This window comes from Heptranchias perlo, chromosome 8, assembly GCF_035084215.1.
Source record: "Heptranchias perlo isolate sHepPer1 chromosome 8, sHepPer1.hap1, whole genome shotgun sequence".
Lineage (NCBI taxonomy): Eukaryota > Metazoa > Chordata > Chondrichthyes > Hexanchiformes > Hexanchidae > Heptranchias > Heptranchias perlo.
In genome coordinates, this window is record NC_090332.1 from 37,063,397 (window position 1) to 37,076,781 (window position 13,385).

General features: G+C 42.2%; 1 protein-coding gene across 10 annotated transcripts in view; it reads right to left on the reverse strand.

The window, feature by feature from the left end:
• The window catches only part of nrxn1a (neurexin 1a), a 1,536,646-nt gene that overhangs the window by 130,115 nt on the left and 1,393,146 nt on the right, over positions 1–13,385 (reverse strand). For all 10 annotated transcript variants that reach the window (XM_067988977.1, XM_067988981.1, XM_067988978.1 and 7 more), the window contains one exon: positions 12,700–13,019. In XM_067988977.1, the coding sequence (XP_067845078.1) occupies positions 12,700–13,019 (320 nt within the window). The remainder of the gene's footprint in view (positions 1–12,699; positions 13,020–13,385) is intronic.

Consider the following 13,385-nt stretch of genomic DNA (forward strand, 5'->3'; position numbering starts at 1 on the left):
ATTAGGTAGTAAAATTGAATTTTTCTTGCCCATGAACAGACTAATAGTGCCAGTAAAAAAAAAAGTGAATCTTGATTATCTGCACATGGCTCAAATACAGGATTATTATGCAAGTCTTTAAAAAATAAGCAGGATGAGACAGCTAATGAGATCTGAAATCACAAGATGAGGAAACTAGCACTGAACAATGATGCTCCCATCTGCATCAGTAACACAACATCAGCAGGCTCAGCTTCCTGAGCTTCTCACCTGCACATCTTTTGTGCTTGAATCTCAGAGCTGCTTCTCAGCACAGCAGGCAATGAGCTCTGCCTAATTACCAAATGAGATGCCATTGAGAACCTGATGCTTTTGAGCGCTGATTCGAAGGTACAGGATTCAAAGTGCCAGACTAAAAGAGAAAACATAGATCACACAAGCTAATGGCCTGAATCTTTCCCTTTCTCCCTTTCGAACTGAGATATAGGGGTAAATTTTAACCCCCAAGAACAGGTGGGTTGGGGGCGGGTGGGATGGTAAAAATTATAAAAATGTTAAACCCGACCAACGACCAACCCATTCTCAGGAGGTGGGTCGGTCAGTAAAATCTTTTACACAGGCTGCGTGCCTCCATTTTAACAGCATTTTTATTTTTAACATCTGGGGGTCGGGATTCCTGGGCCTTTGACTTCACGCCATATAAGAAGAGGGAAGGAGGCCCGAATCAACGGGCAAGTGCCTTTATTGCTCTGCTTGTGGGCCAGGAGGAGCAGGAGTGCTTCCCCCCTACCCAACAAGCTCACCTGCTGCAATCCCACACATACGATCGGCCGACCACCGCTCCCACCCCCTCCAGGTCCGAACCACCCAACCCCACCCCCCCACACAATGATCTCCTAACCGCCCCCCCAACATCTTCAACCCCCGTGACTGATGACCCCAATGTCTGACCCTTCCATGGTGTGTCCGACCCCCCTGATGACCGATGTCCCCCCCCCACACCGGCCGATGACTGACTCCAAGCCCCCGATGTCAGATTTATCTGCTGGCATCCATTCCCTGGCTGCTCTCCCGTCTAACAGACAGCCAGCCTGTCAATCTGGCTGGCTGTTATGCGGGAAACTTACAGAAAAAGTTTGAAAGATGTCCTTACATCAAAATTGTAAGGATGTCCGGGAAACCCATGCTTCCAAGTTTCCTGTCTGGAAATCCCCCACCCAACCCACCCCACCTCATTCTCTTCACGACCCCGAGTAAATATCGAGGCCATAACGTGGGAAATTTTAAGGCCTCCGGCGAGTTGGAAATGGGGCAATAGTGCCCAGAAAATTGTGGGGATGAACTTACCTTTCCATTTCTGCCGTGTATGTGGCCATCGTCATTTTTGCGGGGACCTCAGAATAGGCAGCCTGGGAAGCCACCTGAAGCCAGTGCACAGATAATTTAGATATTTAAATTTGGGTCCTATGTTATCAATAGGCTCCCAATGCCATTTTAGGACTCAGATGAGTGGACCGTGCGCTATGCCCGCTTCTCCTAGCATTAGCTGGTGCTCCAGCCAAAGAGCAGCACAAAAGTACTTAATTATTTTTGCGGGACGAGGAGAAAGATTGCTCTTCCAGGCTCCACAAAAGTAGCCTTGGCTGCTGCCGCACTGGGTTCCTGCCCACTAGAACTGCCCAACCCCCGCCCAACTTTTTCTGGGCTTGGAGGCTGCCAAGGTCACCCCATATATTACAGAGGCCCAGAGCTGGCGGGCTGCCCATGGGCACTTATTTTCCGCCTGCAGCCCGCTGACCTTATAGCAATGAGTCCCAACCTCATTAACGTAATGAGGCTGGGGCTCCAGCAGGGTCAGTGATGGAGATCACCAGCAAATAAAATCTCAAGGAATTTCGACTCCAGAGTAAGCAAGTTATATTGACGCAGGCTCTTGCTGGTTACTGACAAAAGGCAAGTTACAAGATTTGTGACATTGGAAGAGGGGATATAGAAGCTACTCAATGGCAAAATGTTCAGTTTGTTGGCTGGGAGGAGTGCAAGCTTGCTTTGTGCCATGGCTAACATATTTTAGGCCCTACAAATAAATGATTTGTGAGTAAGAGAGGAGTGTATAATGTTGGTTGAGATTGGTGACAACACCCTCTTCATTTACACTCAATCTCGTATTTTTCTTCATCACTAAGAGGGTCAATAGTACAGAGCAAATGCTCTGGTTCTACATCACCGCTGTATCTGGCCGTATCAGTAATACCTAGTAGAATGAGGGGGTGGGGGGATGGAGCGGGGGGTGGGTCAATGGAAGTGGTTTGTGTATTTCTGCACAAGATACAGCACAGCAGCACTGGGAACATCTCAAAACCTAACACTGATCTCTACAATTCTAAGAACAAAGTAAAAGACTGGTTTCCCAACAATGGGCATGTGCTGAATGGTAACCATGTACGTGCTGATGGAAATACTCAGCAAAATACTCAAGAAATTATAGCCTCAGTGCTAGTTTGCTTTAGAATCCTAAAAACTATCTTTGCTGCTAATGTGCCTTTTTCCTTGACTTGAATTTGTCCGATTCACTCTTTGTATATCACCAGTTTTCATCTGGATTGTGGCAGCTCAACAATGCAATGGATTTTCTATAATGAGCTATATTTTGGGGAAAAGAGTTACACAGTGTGTATGCTGTGTGTTGACCTACATAAGGCTGTATTTCCGAATGACTGCAGCACCAACCCTCAGATACAGAACATTCCCTAGAATTTACCGTTACCAATTTTGAGACTGCATTTAAATCTACCAACATTCATTTATAATTACATTTATTTGTACATATATGTACATAGTTTCAGTGATTTAAAAAAATATATATCTTTCTTAATTTCCAATTTTTTTCCCTTGCAATCAAAACTGAGTGCAGCCAAATCCTTTAGTTCAAATTTTCAGTGAGCATCTTACCTGATACACAATGTGTTTTAACTGCTAATATTTTAGTGATTTACACACCAGATTACATGCAAATATATGTAAGTTTGAATGAAATAAAATTATAATTAAACAAAGGACAATCGCATTGTGGTTTGGTTCATTTGGTGGGGGGAGGGGTGATTGTAAACCTAAGCTAATTAGTATTGAAGAAACTATCATGTCACTGTGAATGAAGAAATTCTGAAAGAACATGATTTATTCAGGGCAGGCTGCTTTCTTGAAAATAATTCTGTTTTACGTATATGTTCTGCTTGGATAGTTTGTTATCTACATTCTTTTAAAGAAAGTTTCACTTCCTGAAACAGCAACAACTACTTATATCTATATAGCTCCTTTAATGTAGTAAAATATCCCAAAGCGTTTCACAGGAGCGTAATCAGACAAAAATTTACACTAAGCCAAAGAAAGAGACATGAGGAGAGGTGACCAAAAGCTTGGTCAAAGAGGTAGGTTTTAAGAAGCATCTTAAAAGAGGAAGGAGAGTTGGAGAAGAAAAGAGGGAAGTGCGGGATGCATGAGGCCAGGGTTGAAGGAGCGCAGTTTTCTCGTTGGGTTGTAGGGCTGGTTACAGAGATAGGGAGGGATGAGGCCATGAGATTTGAACACTAAGATGAGAATTTTAAAATCGAGGCATTGTTGGACCGGGAGCCAATGTAGGTCAGCGAGAACTTTGGACACACGTAGGTAATGAAGGGTCCTGCAGTGGTGTGGGATATTTTGACCAGATGATGAGAGTGATTTTTCTCTTTCCTTATGAACACACTGGGGGTTAAATTAGTTAACCCCCGAAAACGGGTGCAGGGATCACGGTGTGCGATTAACCCACGCCCGGTCGTTGCGTTGCAGGCAGCACGGCTGTTTTACATGATTGCTGTGTGGAGCCAGTCCCACCTGTGCTGTTGAATGGCTGCTCACCAGCAGGGGGCCCAGATATCACGAGTGGCTAGCACCAGTTAAAGGCAGCCTATACCTCTTAAAGGGAAGGTGCACTATGGCAATGGTAAAGTGAACCTGTGCTGCAATATAGTGAAACATGGTGATGATGGGAACTCTGGAATATTTAATGAGCACCAACTGCTCAACGTTTGCGGGACTCATATTTTCAAAATATAAGATAGGGTCTGAACGGAGTCTGAATGAAGATCAGAAATCGCACACGTAAAGCACAGATGCAGGTCCCGTCTTTATGTTGACAAACTGTTGAGTTATGTTAAAACAATGAATAAAGGTTGCGCACTACTAAATCCCACACCCTCCAATCTGCACGCCAGACCTCACCAATCTGCCGATCTGAGTTTGTACCGGGCCTGCGAGAATGCATGCACCAAGGTGCTCTGATGATGCACTAGAGACCTTGGTGCAAGAGGTGGACAGAAGGAGGGGCATCCTATATATGCAGGGGGGCAAGAGACCCTCCAGACATATGATCCCTAGGCAGTTGGAGGCAGTAGAGGACGAAGTCAATGCCAAGAGCAGAACACCACAAACGTGGATGCAATGCAGGGAGAAGTGCAATGATTTGACCCGAGTGGTCAAGGTGCATGAGTTCAACTGTCAAGTGGCATCTCCTACCAACTGCACTGCTAGCTTCATCCACTGCTCCATGCACTACATCCCCCATCACCCACATACCAACAAACTCTTTCAATCAGTACTCAACTCTTCCAATCAGATGCCTCATCTCACCCTCACACATTGCCACTGTTGCAAGCTGCACAACCACAACTCACAGGCCACACACACTGGCAGCTATTCAACCATGACAGCCACATCACCCAAATGTCTCCAGGACACTCACTGACACACATCCGCTTTCTTGCAAGAAAAGGTGGCACATAACAGAAGGTAGCAAGTGACAGTGGCTCCATGGAACATGAACCTGCTGTCCTCTCTCAGGATGACAGCATTCCTGTCCCACCCCTGTCACTCCGCCAGTGCCGTTGCTTATAGGAACATAAGAACAGGAGTGGTCCATTTAGCCCCTCGAGCCTATTCCACCATTCAATGAGATCATGGCTGATCTGTGACCAAACTCCATATACCCGCCTTAGCCCCATATCCCTTAATACCCTTGGTTAACAAAAATCTTTCAATCTCAGGTTTAAAATTAACAATTGAGCTAGCATCAACTGCCATTTGTGGAAGAGCGTTCCAAACTTCTACCACCCTTTGTGTGTAGAAGCGTTTCCTAACTTCATCCCTGAAAGTCCTGGCTCTAATTTTTAGGCTATGTCCCGTAGTCCTAGTATTCAAGTATAGGAGACCTCCAAAAACAGGTACAAATGCATCAGCAGCCAGAAGCAATAATCTAGCAACTAACCTGTAACTCCTGCATGATCCCTTTAAATAGGCTGGTGGGGGGTCCTCCAGGCCCTTTAAGACCTGTTCAACTGTGCGAGGTTAATACAGTGTGTTGGTTGAAGCTTGGAGTTCCAACATCTCATCTGTCCCTTTAAATCAGCATTGCACACTGATCTACCGCATAGTCTCCCTACTTTAGATGCTGCCGGCGTTCGTTAAGTGCGCCTGCACAAACGCCTTTATCAATATGTGGCGTCCTGCGCACATCACGCCGAAGTGTGCGCGCGCATGTCGGACGCCATTTTGGGTCCTCAGGAGTCCGCGTAACATCTACACAACAGGCGCCACACGGCCCAATTTAGCCCCCACTGGCTCAGACCTTAAGAGAGACTAATGGAAGCACTTGTTTCATCAGCCTGCTCATTGCATATATTTGGTCAACCTCTCGCAAATGAATTTGTTGATCTAATGCATATACTTTTTGGTGTGACTTCATCCTCAAGATTTAAACATGTAACCATGAGTACTAATTTAATTTTTTAGCCATTGGTTTTCTGTTTAGAAAACAAACTAAAATAAAAAATTCAAGAAAGCTTCACAACTTTACTTACAGAAATTCTGGAATGATATTTATAAATAAATTTCAGCAAGATGATTTCCCAGTATAACAATTACCATACTTCACAAAGTAATTAATTGTGTGAAGCACTTTTAGGTGTTTTGACAATGTAATAAGATGGTCTACAGATGCAAGTATATTCTATGATTGAATGAGGTGCTCAACATTCTCTCCTGCTTATTGTTCACACCACCCTCTCCCAAATAAAATCACCAAGTCTATGGTTTAATGGATGTTTTCTAAAGTGAAATAACATTACAGAAAATATTGACTAGTAACACAAGTTGTGCATTCAAGCACAGTACATCTTATGGATTTTAAAAAAGGATTTTTAATATTTTCAACAGATAAAGATTTTTTTGAGTGGGGATGGAAGGACTAGATAGTAGAACTGATTACAAGAGCCATGTTTCAAATCCGTGGTGTAACTTACTGTTGAGCATACCATCCACTATTGTGTCTAAGTCTTATAAGACATAAGACAAAATGTTGTAAGGCTCCATAATCAAGCAAAAAGTAGTCTATTAGTAATTTTAAAAAGTCAGTGCAATTTAGTCAATTTGTGGTGTCGGGAGAATCAAATCAAATCAGTAAAACTCACTGAAATGAGCAGAAGTTGCCATATCTGAGACAATGTAATTTGTGCTGTAAAGGTATAAAACCCAATAAAATATTATGATAGTCATACAATCGCATCCCACTTAGATAAAGGTGCCTTCTGTAATGTGCAGTCAATATATAACTGTGCAGATAATAGGTAAATGAATCTATCTCAAAGGCAGTTTTAGGGGGTTATAAATGTGATATTTTGTTGTATAGTATTTATTGCATTTTAACACCATATTCAATGGTGGGGAAATTCAATGGACAGGCTCCCTGAATTGATCTGAATTAATTGCACTTTCTACGATGTATGAGTGGGTAAGGATTCAATCAACTGTGACCATTCGCCAACTGTTCAATTAAATGAAGGTAAGCAATTCTGGTTGACTAAAATATCTCTATTATAAAAACATGCGCCTTGAATTTCCACGGGGGGTTTTCTAATCTCCCATCATAGCTTTAGTGGAAACCCGGGAGAAACGGTATAAATGGCCATTTGCGCCATTTCTCTGGGGTAGACACCATTCTTTGCTGAAGTTCTGATGAGAAACCGGAGAACCCCTATAGATATTCTACCCATGACAAAATGTAAGGGTGTTTTACTCAAGCTACTTTGAAATGCACTCTTGAGCAAGGACAGTATATTATTATGTCAGAAATTCTGTTATGAACTATACTGCTCTCAGTATACTGTAGTGTATGCTTCATCAGAGAGGTGAAGACTACAACAGAAAGTGAAGTTGTGTATTTCATGAACTCTGGTGTTCAATTCTCCTCAATCACACAAGCAAAACATACTTCAGCCATTCGGTGAGAGATTTTTGAGCAGAAACAGTTTGTGAATCACGAAAATTCCTTTTGAAAAGTGTTAGAACTTTCATAGAATATAATTGGAGGTTTGTTGACATGTAGCATTAATTAGTTATAGACACAATTTTGCTGAACGAAAGATATCACAAGATAAATGAGGAAGATTATTCTGCCCGTTTTATCTCATACATTTTGAAAATCCTATAGTCATCGAATCCAACTGTCTCTTAAACAATTCTAAGGTTTTTACCTCCTCTACCCTACACTGATGTTTGTTCTCAAGTGTCAATCATTCTTTGCATGAAAATCAACTTCCTAACATCAGTCCTTAATTTCTCTCTCACCAGATTGCACTTATAACCCTTTGTAATACTAAGAAGGTTTACTGTGAAGTAATTGTTTGGATTTACACTTCTTATACCATTTACTATCTCATATCTTTCTAGAAGGTAACTTTTGCTTTTGGAACAGTCCAAGTTATTCCTGTCCTCCCTCGTGAATCAATCCTCTGACATTAAGGATCGGCCTTCGGTGTCCTCTCTGAACCGACTGCATGACGTTTTACCTGGTGTCTCAGGGACCAAAACTGGACAGATTACCCGAGATGTGGTCTAACCAGAACACCATACTGTTTCGGCAGAGCATCTTTGACCTATGAGGGTAAATTCAGTGAGGCGGCACTCCTGACGTCAAGCGTCACTCAACTGGAGCTCGGGTTGCAGAGAGATCACTTAACACTTACAGCTGATTCTGCTCGAATTGTTGCTGAATTTACCTTATACTCTACCCTTTAATAAAACAGTTCAGCATTTAATTTTTTTTGTTGACTGTTGCTTCATAGTAACTGAATATGTTAAGTGAAGTATGTTAACACCTCTGCATCTCTTCCAACGTCACTGCTAAACTATTTCATACCAATCATACTTACATCATTCACTTTTTCTTCAAATGTGCAATTCCTTACAATTACCTGTGTTAAATTACATTTGGCACTGTTCCAGCCATTTGCAGATCTTATCTCGTTCCTCATTAGAGTTGACTGCACCCACCCCCCATCAGTTTAGTATCATCTGTGAATTGAATCAATTTGTCTACAATTTCTGCATCCGTCATTGATGTAAATTCGAAACAGTAGGACGCCCACCATCGATCCCTGGTGCATACCATGTAGAACTGCCATTCCCCTGGGTTGTCAACATCACTCCCCTCAGGAAGTGCCTGCTGTTTCCTTTCCTTCAACCAATCTCTTATCCATTTCCAGGTTTTGCTTTGAATTCTCACTACGTAGGATCATATGATTAGGAATAGGCCATTCAGCCCCTCAAGCCTTTAGGCCTCAAGGAAGGGGGGATAATCTCCTGAAGTGAAGTCTCTTTAAATCTTCAGCCATCTTCAGCCAAAAGTGTCGAGTGGATGATCCATCTCGGCCTCCTCCCGATATCCCCACCATCACGGAAGCCAGTCTTCAGCCAATTCGATTCACTCCACGTGATATCAAGAAACGGCTGAGTGCACTGGATACAGCAAAGGCTATAGGCCCCGACAACATCCCAGCTGTAGTGCTGATGACTTGTGCTCCAGAACTAGCTGCGCCTCTAGCCAAGCTGTTCCAGTACAGCTACAACACTGGCATCTACCCGACAATGTGGAAAATTGCCCAGGTATGTCCTGTCCACAAAAAGCAGGACAAATCCAATCCGGCCAATTACCGCCCCATCAGTCCACTCTCAATCATCAGCAAAGTGATGGAAGGTGTCGTCGACAGTGCTATCAAGCGGCACTTACTCACCAATAACCTGCTCACCGATGCTCAGTTTGGGTTCCGCCAGGACCACTCGGCTCCAGACCTCATTACAGCCGTGGTCCAAACATGGACAAAAAAGCTGAATTCCAGAGGTGAGGTGAGAGTGACTGCCCTTGACATCAAGGCAGCATTTGACCGAGTGTGGCACCAAGGAGCCCTAGTAAAATTGAAGTCAATGGGAATCAGGGGGAAAACTCTCCAGTGGCTGGAGTCATACCTAGTACAAAGGAAGATGGTAGTGGTTGTTGGAGGCCAATCATCTCAGCCCCAGGACATTGCTGCAGGAGTTCCTCAGGGCAGTGTCCTTGGCCCAACCATCTTCAGCTGCTTCATCAATGACCTTCCCTCCATCATAAGGTCAGAAATGGGGATGTTCACTGATGACTGCACAGTGTTCAGTTCCATTCGCAACCCCTCAGATAATGAAGCAGTCCGAGCCCGCACGCAGCAAGACCTGGACAACGTCCAGGCTTGGGCTGATAAGTGGCAAGTAACATTCGCGCCAGATAAGTGCCAGGCAATGACCATCTCCAACAAGAGAGAGTCCAACCACCTCCCCTTGACATTCAATGGCATTACCATCGCCGAATCCCCCACCATCAACATCCTGGGGGTCACCATTGACCAGAAACTTAACTGGACCAGCCACATAAATACTGTGGCTACGAGAGCAGGTCAGAGTCTGGGTATTCTGCGGCGAGTGACTCACCTCCTGACTCCCCAAAGCCTTTCCACCATCTACAAGGCACAAGTCAGGAGTGTGATGGAATACTCTCCACTTGCCTGGATGAGCGCAGCTCCAACAACACTCAAGAAGCTCGACACCATCCAAGATAAAGCAGCCCGCTTGATTGGCACCCCATCCACCACCCTAAACATTCACTCCCTTCACCACCGGCGCACTGTGGCTGCAGTGTGTACCATCCACAGGATGCACTGCAGCAACTCGCCAAGGCTTCTTCGACAGCACCTCCCAAACCCGCGACCTCTACCACCTAGAAGGACAAGAGCAGCAGGCAGATGGGAACAACACCACCTGCACGTTCCCCTCCAAGTCACACACCATCCCGACTTGGAAATATATCGCCGTTCCTTCATTGTCGCTGGGTCAAAATCCTGGAACTCCCTTCCTAACAGCACTGTGGGAGAACCGTCACCACACGGACTGCAGCGGTTCAAGAAGGCGGCTCACTACCACCTTCTCGAGGGCAATTAGGGATGGGCAATAAATGCCGGCCTCGCCAGCGACGCCCACATCCCATGAACGAAAAAAAAAATACAGTCGATAATCCTTAACTAATTAAATAATAAAATACAGATTTACAGTGACTTTGATATTAATGGTGAAAGTTCATAAACTTTGTAGGTTGAGTCTTTTTAGTTTACAGTTAAATATCTGGTTTGATTTTTTTAAAAATATTTTAACTTAAAAATGTTCCTTTGATAGTTAATTTGGGTTAATTTATACAGGAAATGATGTACAGATATCAGGAACAGTAGGAGGATATACATTATTCATGGAAGAAATATCATGAACATAATATTTTCAAAAACCTGGAAATAGTCTTGTGTTTATCATCTTTACTCTGACTTCAATACCATAAAAGCTGACCCTGGAGTTAAACATTCACTAGCCCAGATGTGGCTTAGATTTTCAGATTTCAATCTTGGCAATAAATAGCTTACAGCTCTTTTTAATTTGTAATTTTTATAGAGTTACTGCAACCATTTAAAAAAATACATAGCTACAGCAGCAATAGTGACAACAGCCAACATCTGTAATTCTGACTAATACCCACCATTAGGATGGTTAGGGAAGAGTTTGCATTGAGCTGTAAAAGTCATTAATCCAATTTAGACTGATTGGATTTGATTTGGAAAAATTAGAAATTTGGCCCAGTTTGTATAATTTGGGCTGAGATACCTGGTTTAAAAAAGTGATCCAGAAGCTTTTAAAAGCTTTTTTTCCTTCCATTTCCAGGAGATATCTTTCATTCAGCTAAATTGCATCTATGAATAATTAATGTGCATGTAAACAAACCTCCAATTAAGTTCTGTGCAAGTTTCGATATATCAAAAGGAATACTTGTGAAATATATTTATTGTCAAACATGACATGTATTAAACTGGCAAGAGGACCAGATACATCTACATTTTTTTGGTTTCATTAGTGAAACCAAATCCATGAAATTATGACCCATGCACCACATCTCACATTTTATTGACTCAGTTCAAATTTGGCTCATTCATTCCCCCCCCCACCCTGTCAAGAACACATTAACTACAAGTATGTGAGAATTCACAATTGTGCAGCATCAATTTATCTATAATTGAAAAATACTGGCCCAGTATTTGCTGGAACAATAATGGCGAATTCACGGCACCCGCCATTATTAGTGCGTAAAAACCCCAGCAATTTGGGGTGAAGAAGAGATACGCTGAGTTCCGATTCTACACAAATTGCTGGACAATCTGCCGTTACCTCACCGAAACCAAAAAAATACCGTCTCGCCGTAAGCCTCCCCATTGGGTGTCATGAAATTGCTGAATTAATCTTACCGCAGCCATTTAGGGCTGATAATTCAAGTCAAAAGGACCTTGTTAATGATGTGATTTATGATCCTGACATGTCACTCAACCTTGGAGGCCCAAAAAGGGAACAATGAAGCTATGGCTTATCACTCCCACAGGTAACAAATTGTGCTTTGAAGTTTTTTAAATTTTTAATTTTAATTCTTACTTTTTCTTTTTGTCTATTTTTCTCTCTCTCCTAATTCACCCTCCACCGTTCCGTCTCTTTATTTCTGTTTATGTATCTAATTTGACTCTAATTCACCATCTTTCCCTCTGTTTCTTTCTCTATCCTTAAATTTCACTGGTTAAGGAGATAGACCAAAGGACCCAACGTTCATGGTCTCAGAAGCCCCGTTTACCTCGCCGTGTTGTTATCAATTCGCGGCACAAATATATTACGATCTGAAGGGTGTGGTTAAAAAATCCATTTCACGACGTTCGCAGCGAGATGCCCCGCTCCAGCAATTTCTGGGCCATAAGGATCACAAGTGTAGCTTTATTAGCATTGATTTGTTTTTTTGAAGTCTGTTTTTCTTCTGTTGAAGAAAATCTTTTTTTTCACATTTTGAAACTTAAACTGAGTAACCAAACAAAGCCTGATTCTCTTGTCTTAATCATCGATATCTTCCAAATGTCCCTTGATTGTTGGTTTTCAATATTTATATCATACATTTCTCAACATGATATAACTGTGTTTATTGTAATTAAACTCAGAGCTTCAAGCAGTATTATTTACTTGACATTAGCAGTAACAGTGGGGGCAGAACATATAATTTTATCTAGTCTCATTACCTGACACTTCACATTATAAAATGACTGAGATAGAAAGAACTGTCTGACACAGAAAGCAATATGAGAATAAAGAACCTTGAGTCTTGGTTAAAACCTCCATATCATATCTTTCCTTGGTCCTCAAAATTAAGCATATGGTTAAAGCCACTATTTGAACTAAGATCGTTTCATTTCACAAAATTTTACAAATTCAAAAAACACCAAGAGAAGAAAGCGAAAACCTGGGGTTACTTACCTGAGTCATAACATCTCTTGTGGTGGTCGACCTCCCTTTCCTGGTGGTGGTGGTGGCCATGGTGGTTGTAGTTTCCATAATGGTGGTTGATATTTCTGCTGGCTTTGAAGTGGTCGTTGTTTCTGTCGTCATCGAGGACACTTCACCTACTAATCTCACATTTCCTTCTATTCTGATGTTTGGGTCACTTTCAGCTGCCATATTAAGTACTTTCAAGCCATTGTAGTACAGACCAGTTAGCTGTCCCTGGAATGGACGAGCTTTGTCATTGCCACCAATTTTTATAGTTGCTTGGCTATTGAAGATTGTAAGCTGCCGTCCTGTGAAAACATCGTTACATATATAGGAAAAATGTTGAATGTGGACTTAACTAAGTTAGGAATTTTATTTTACATTATGCGAAGTAACAAATAATTTATGAGATGGTTAATGACTGCAATAAATTACTGAAGAACAGTATGAATAGTAATTTATTGCTCTTGGATGGAATGTGTGAGAGATGCAGATTTTCAATCAATATTTTCTTACAGTAATTTCATTTTTTTGGTTGCTTAAAGGGCAATCAGATGTGTCGTTTCCTGTTTATCTTTGTAGAGCACTCTTTCAAGTGCCATTTTTACAGAAATTTAGAGTACAAGCACATAACAATACTAGAAAATGTTGTTTCACAAAAATAATAAAACATA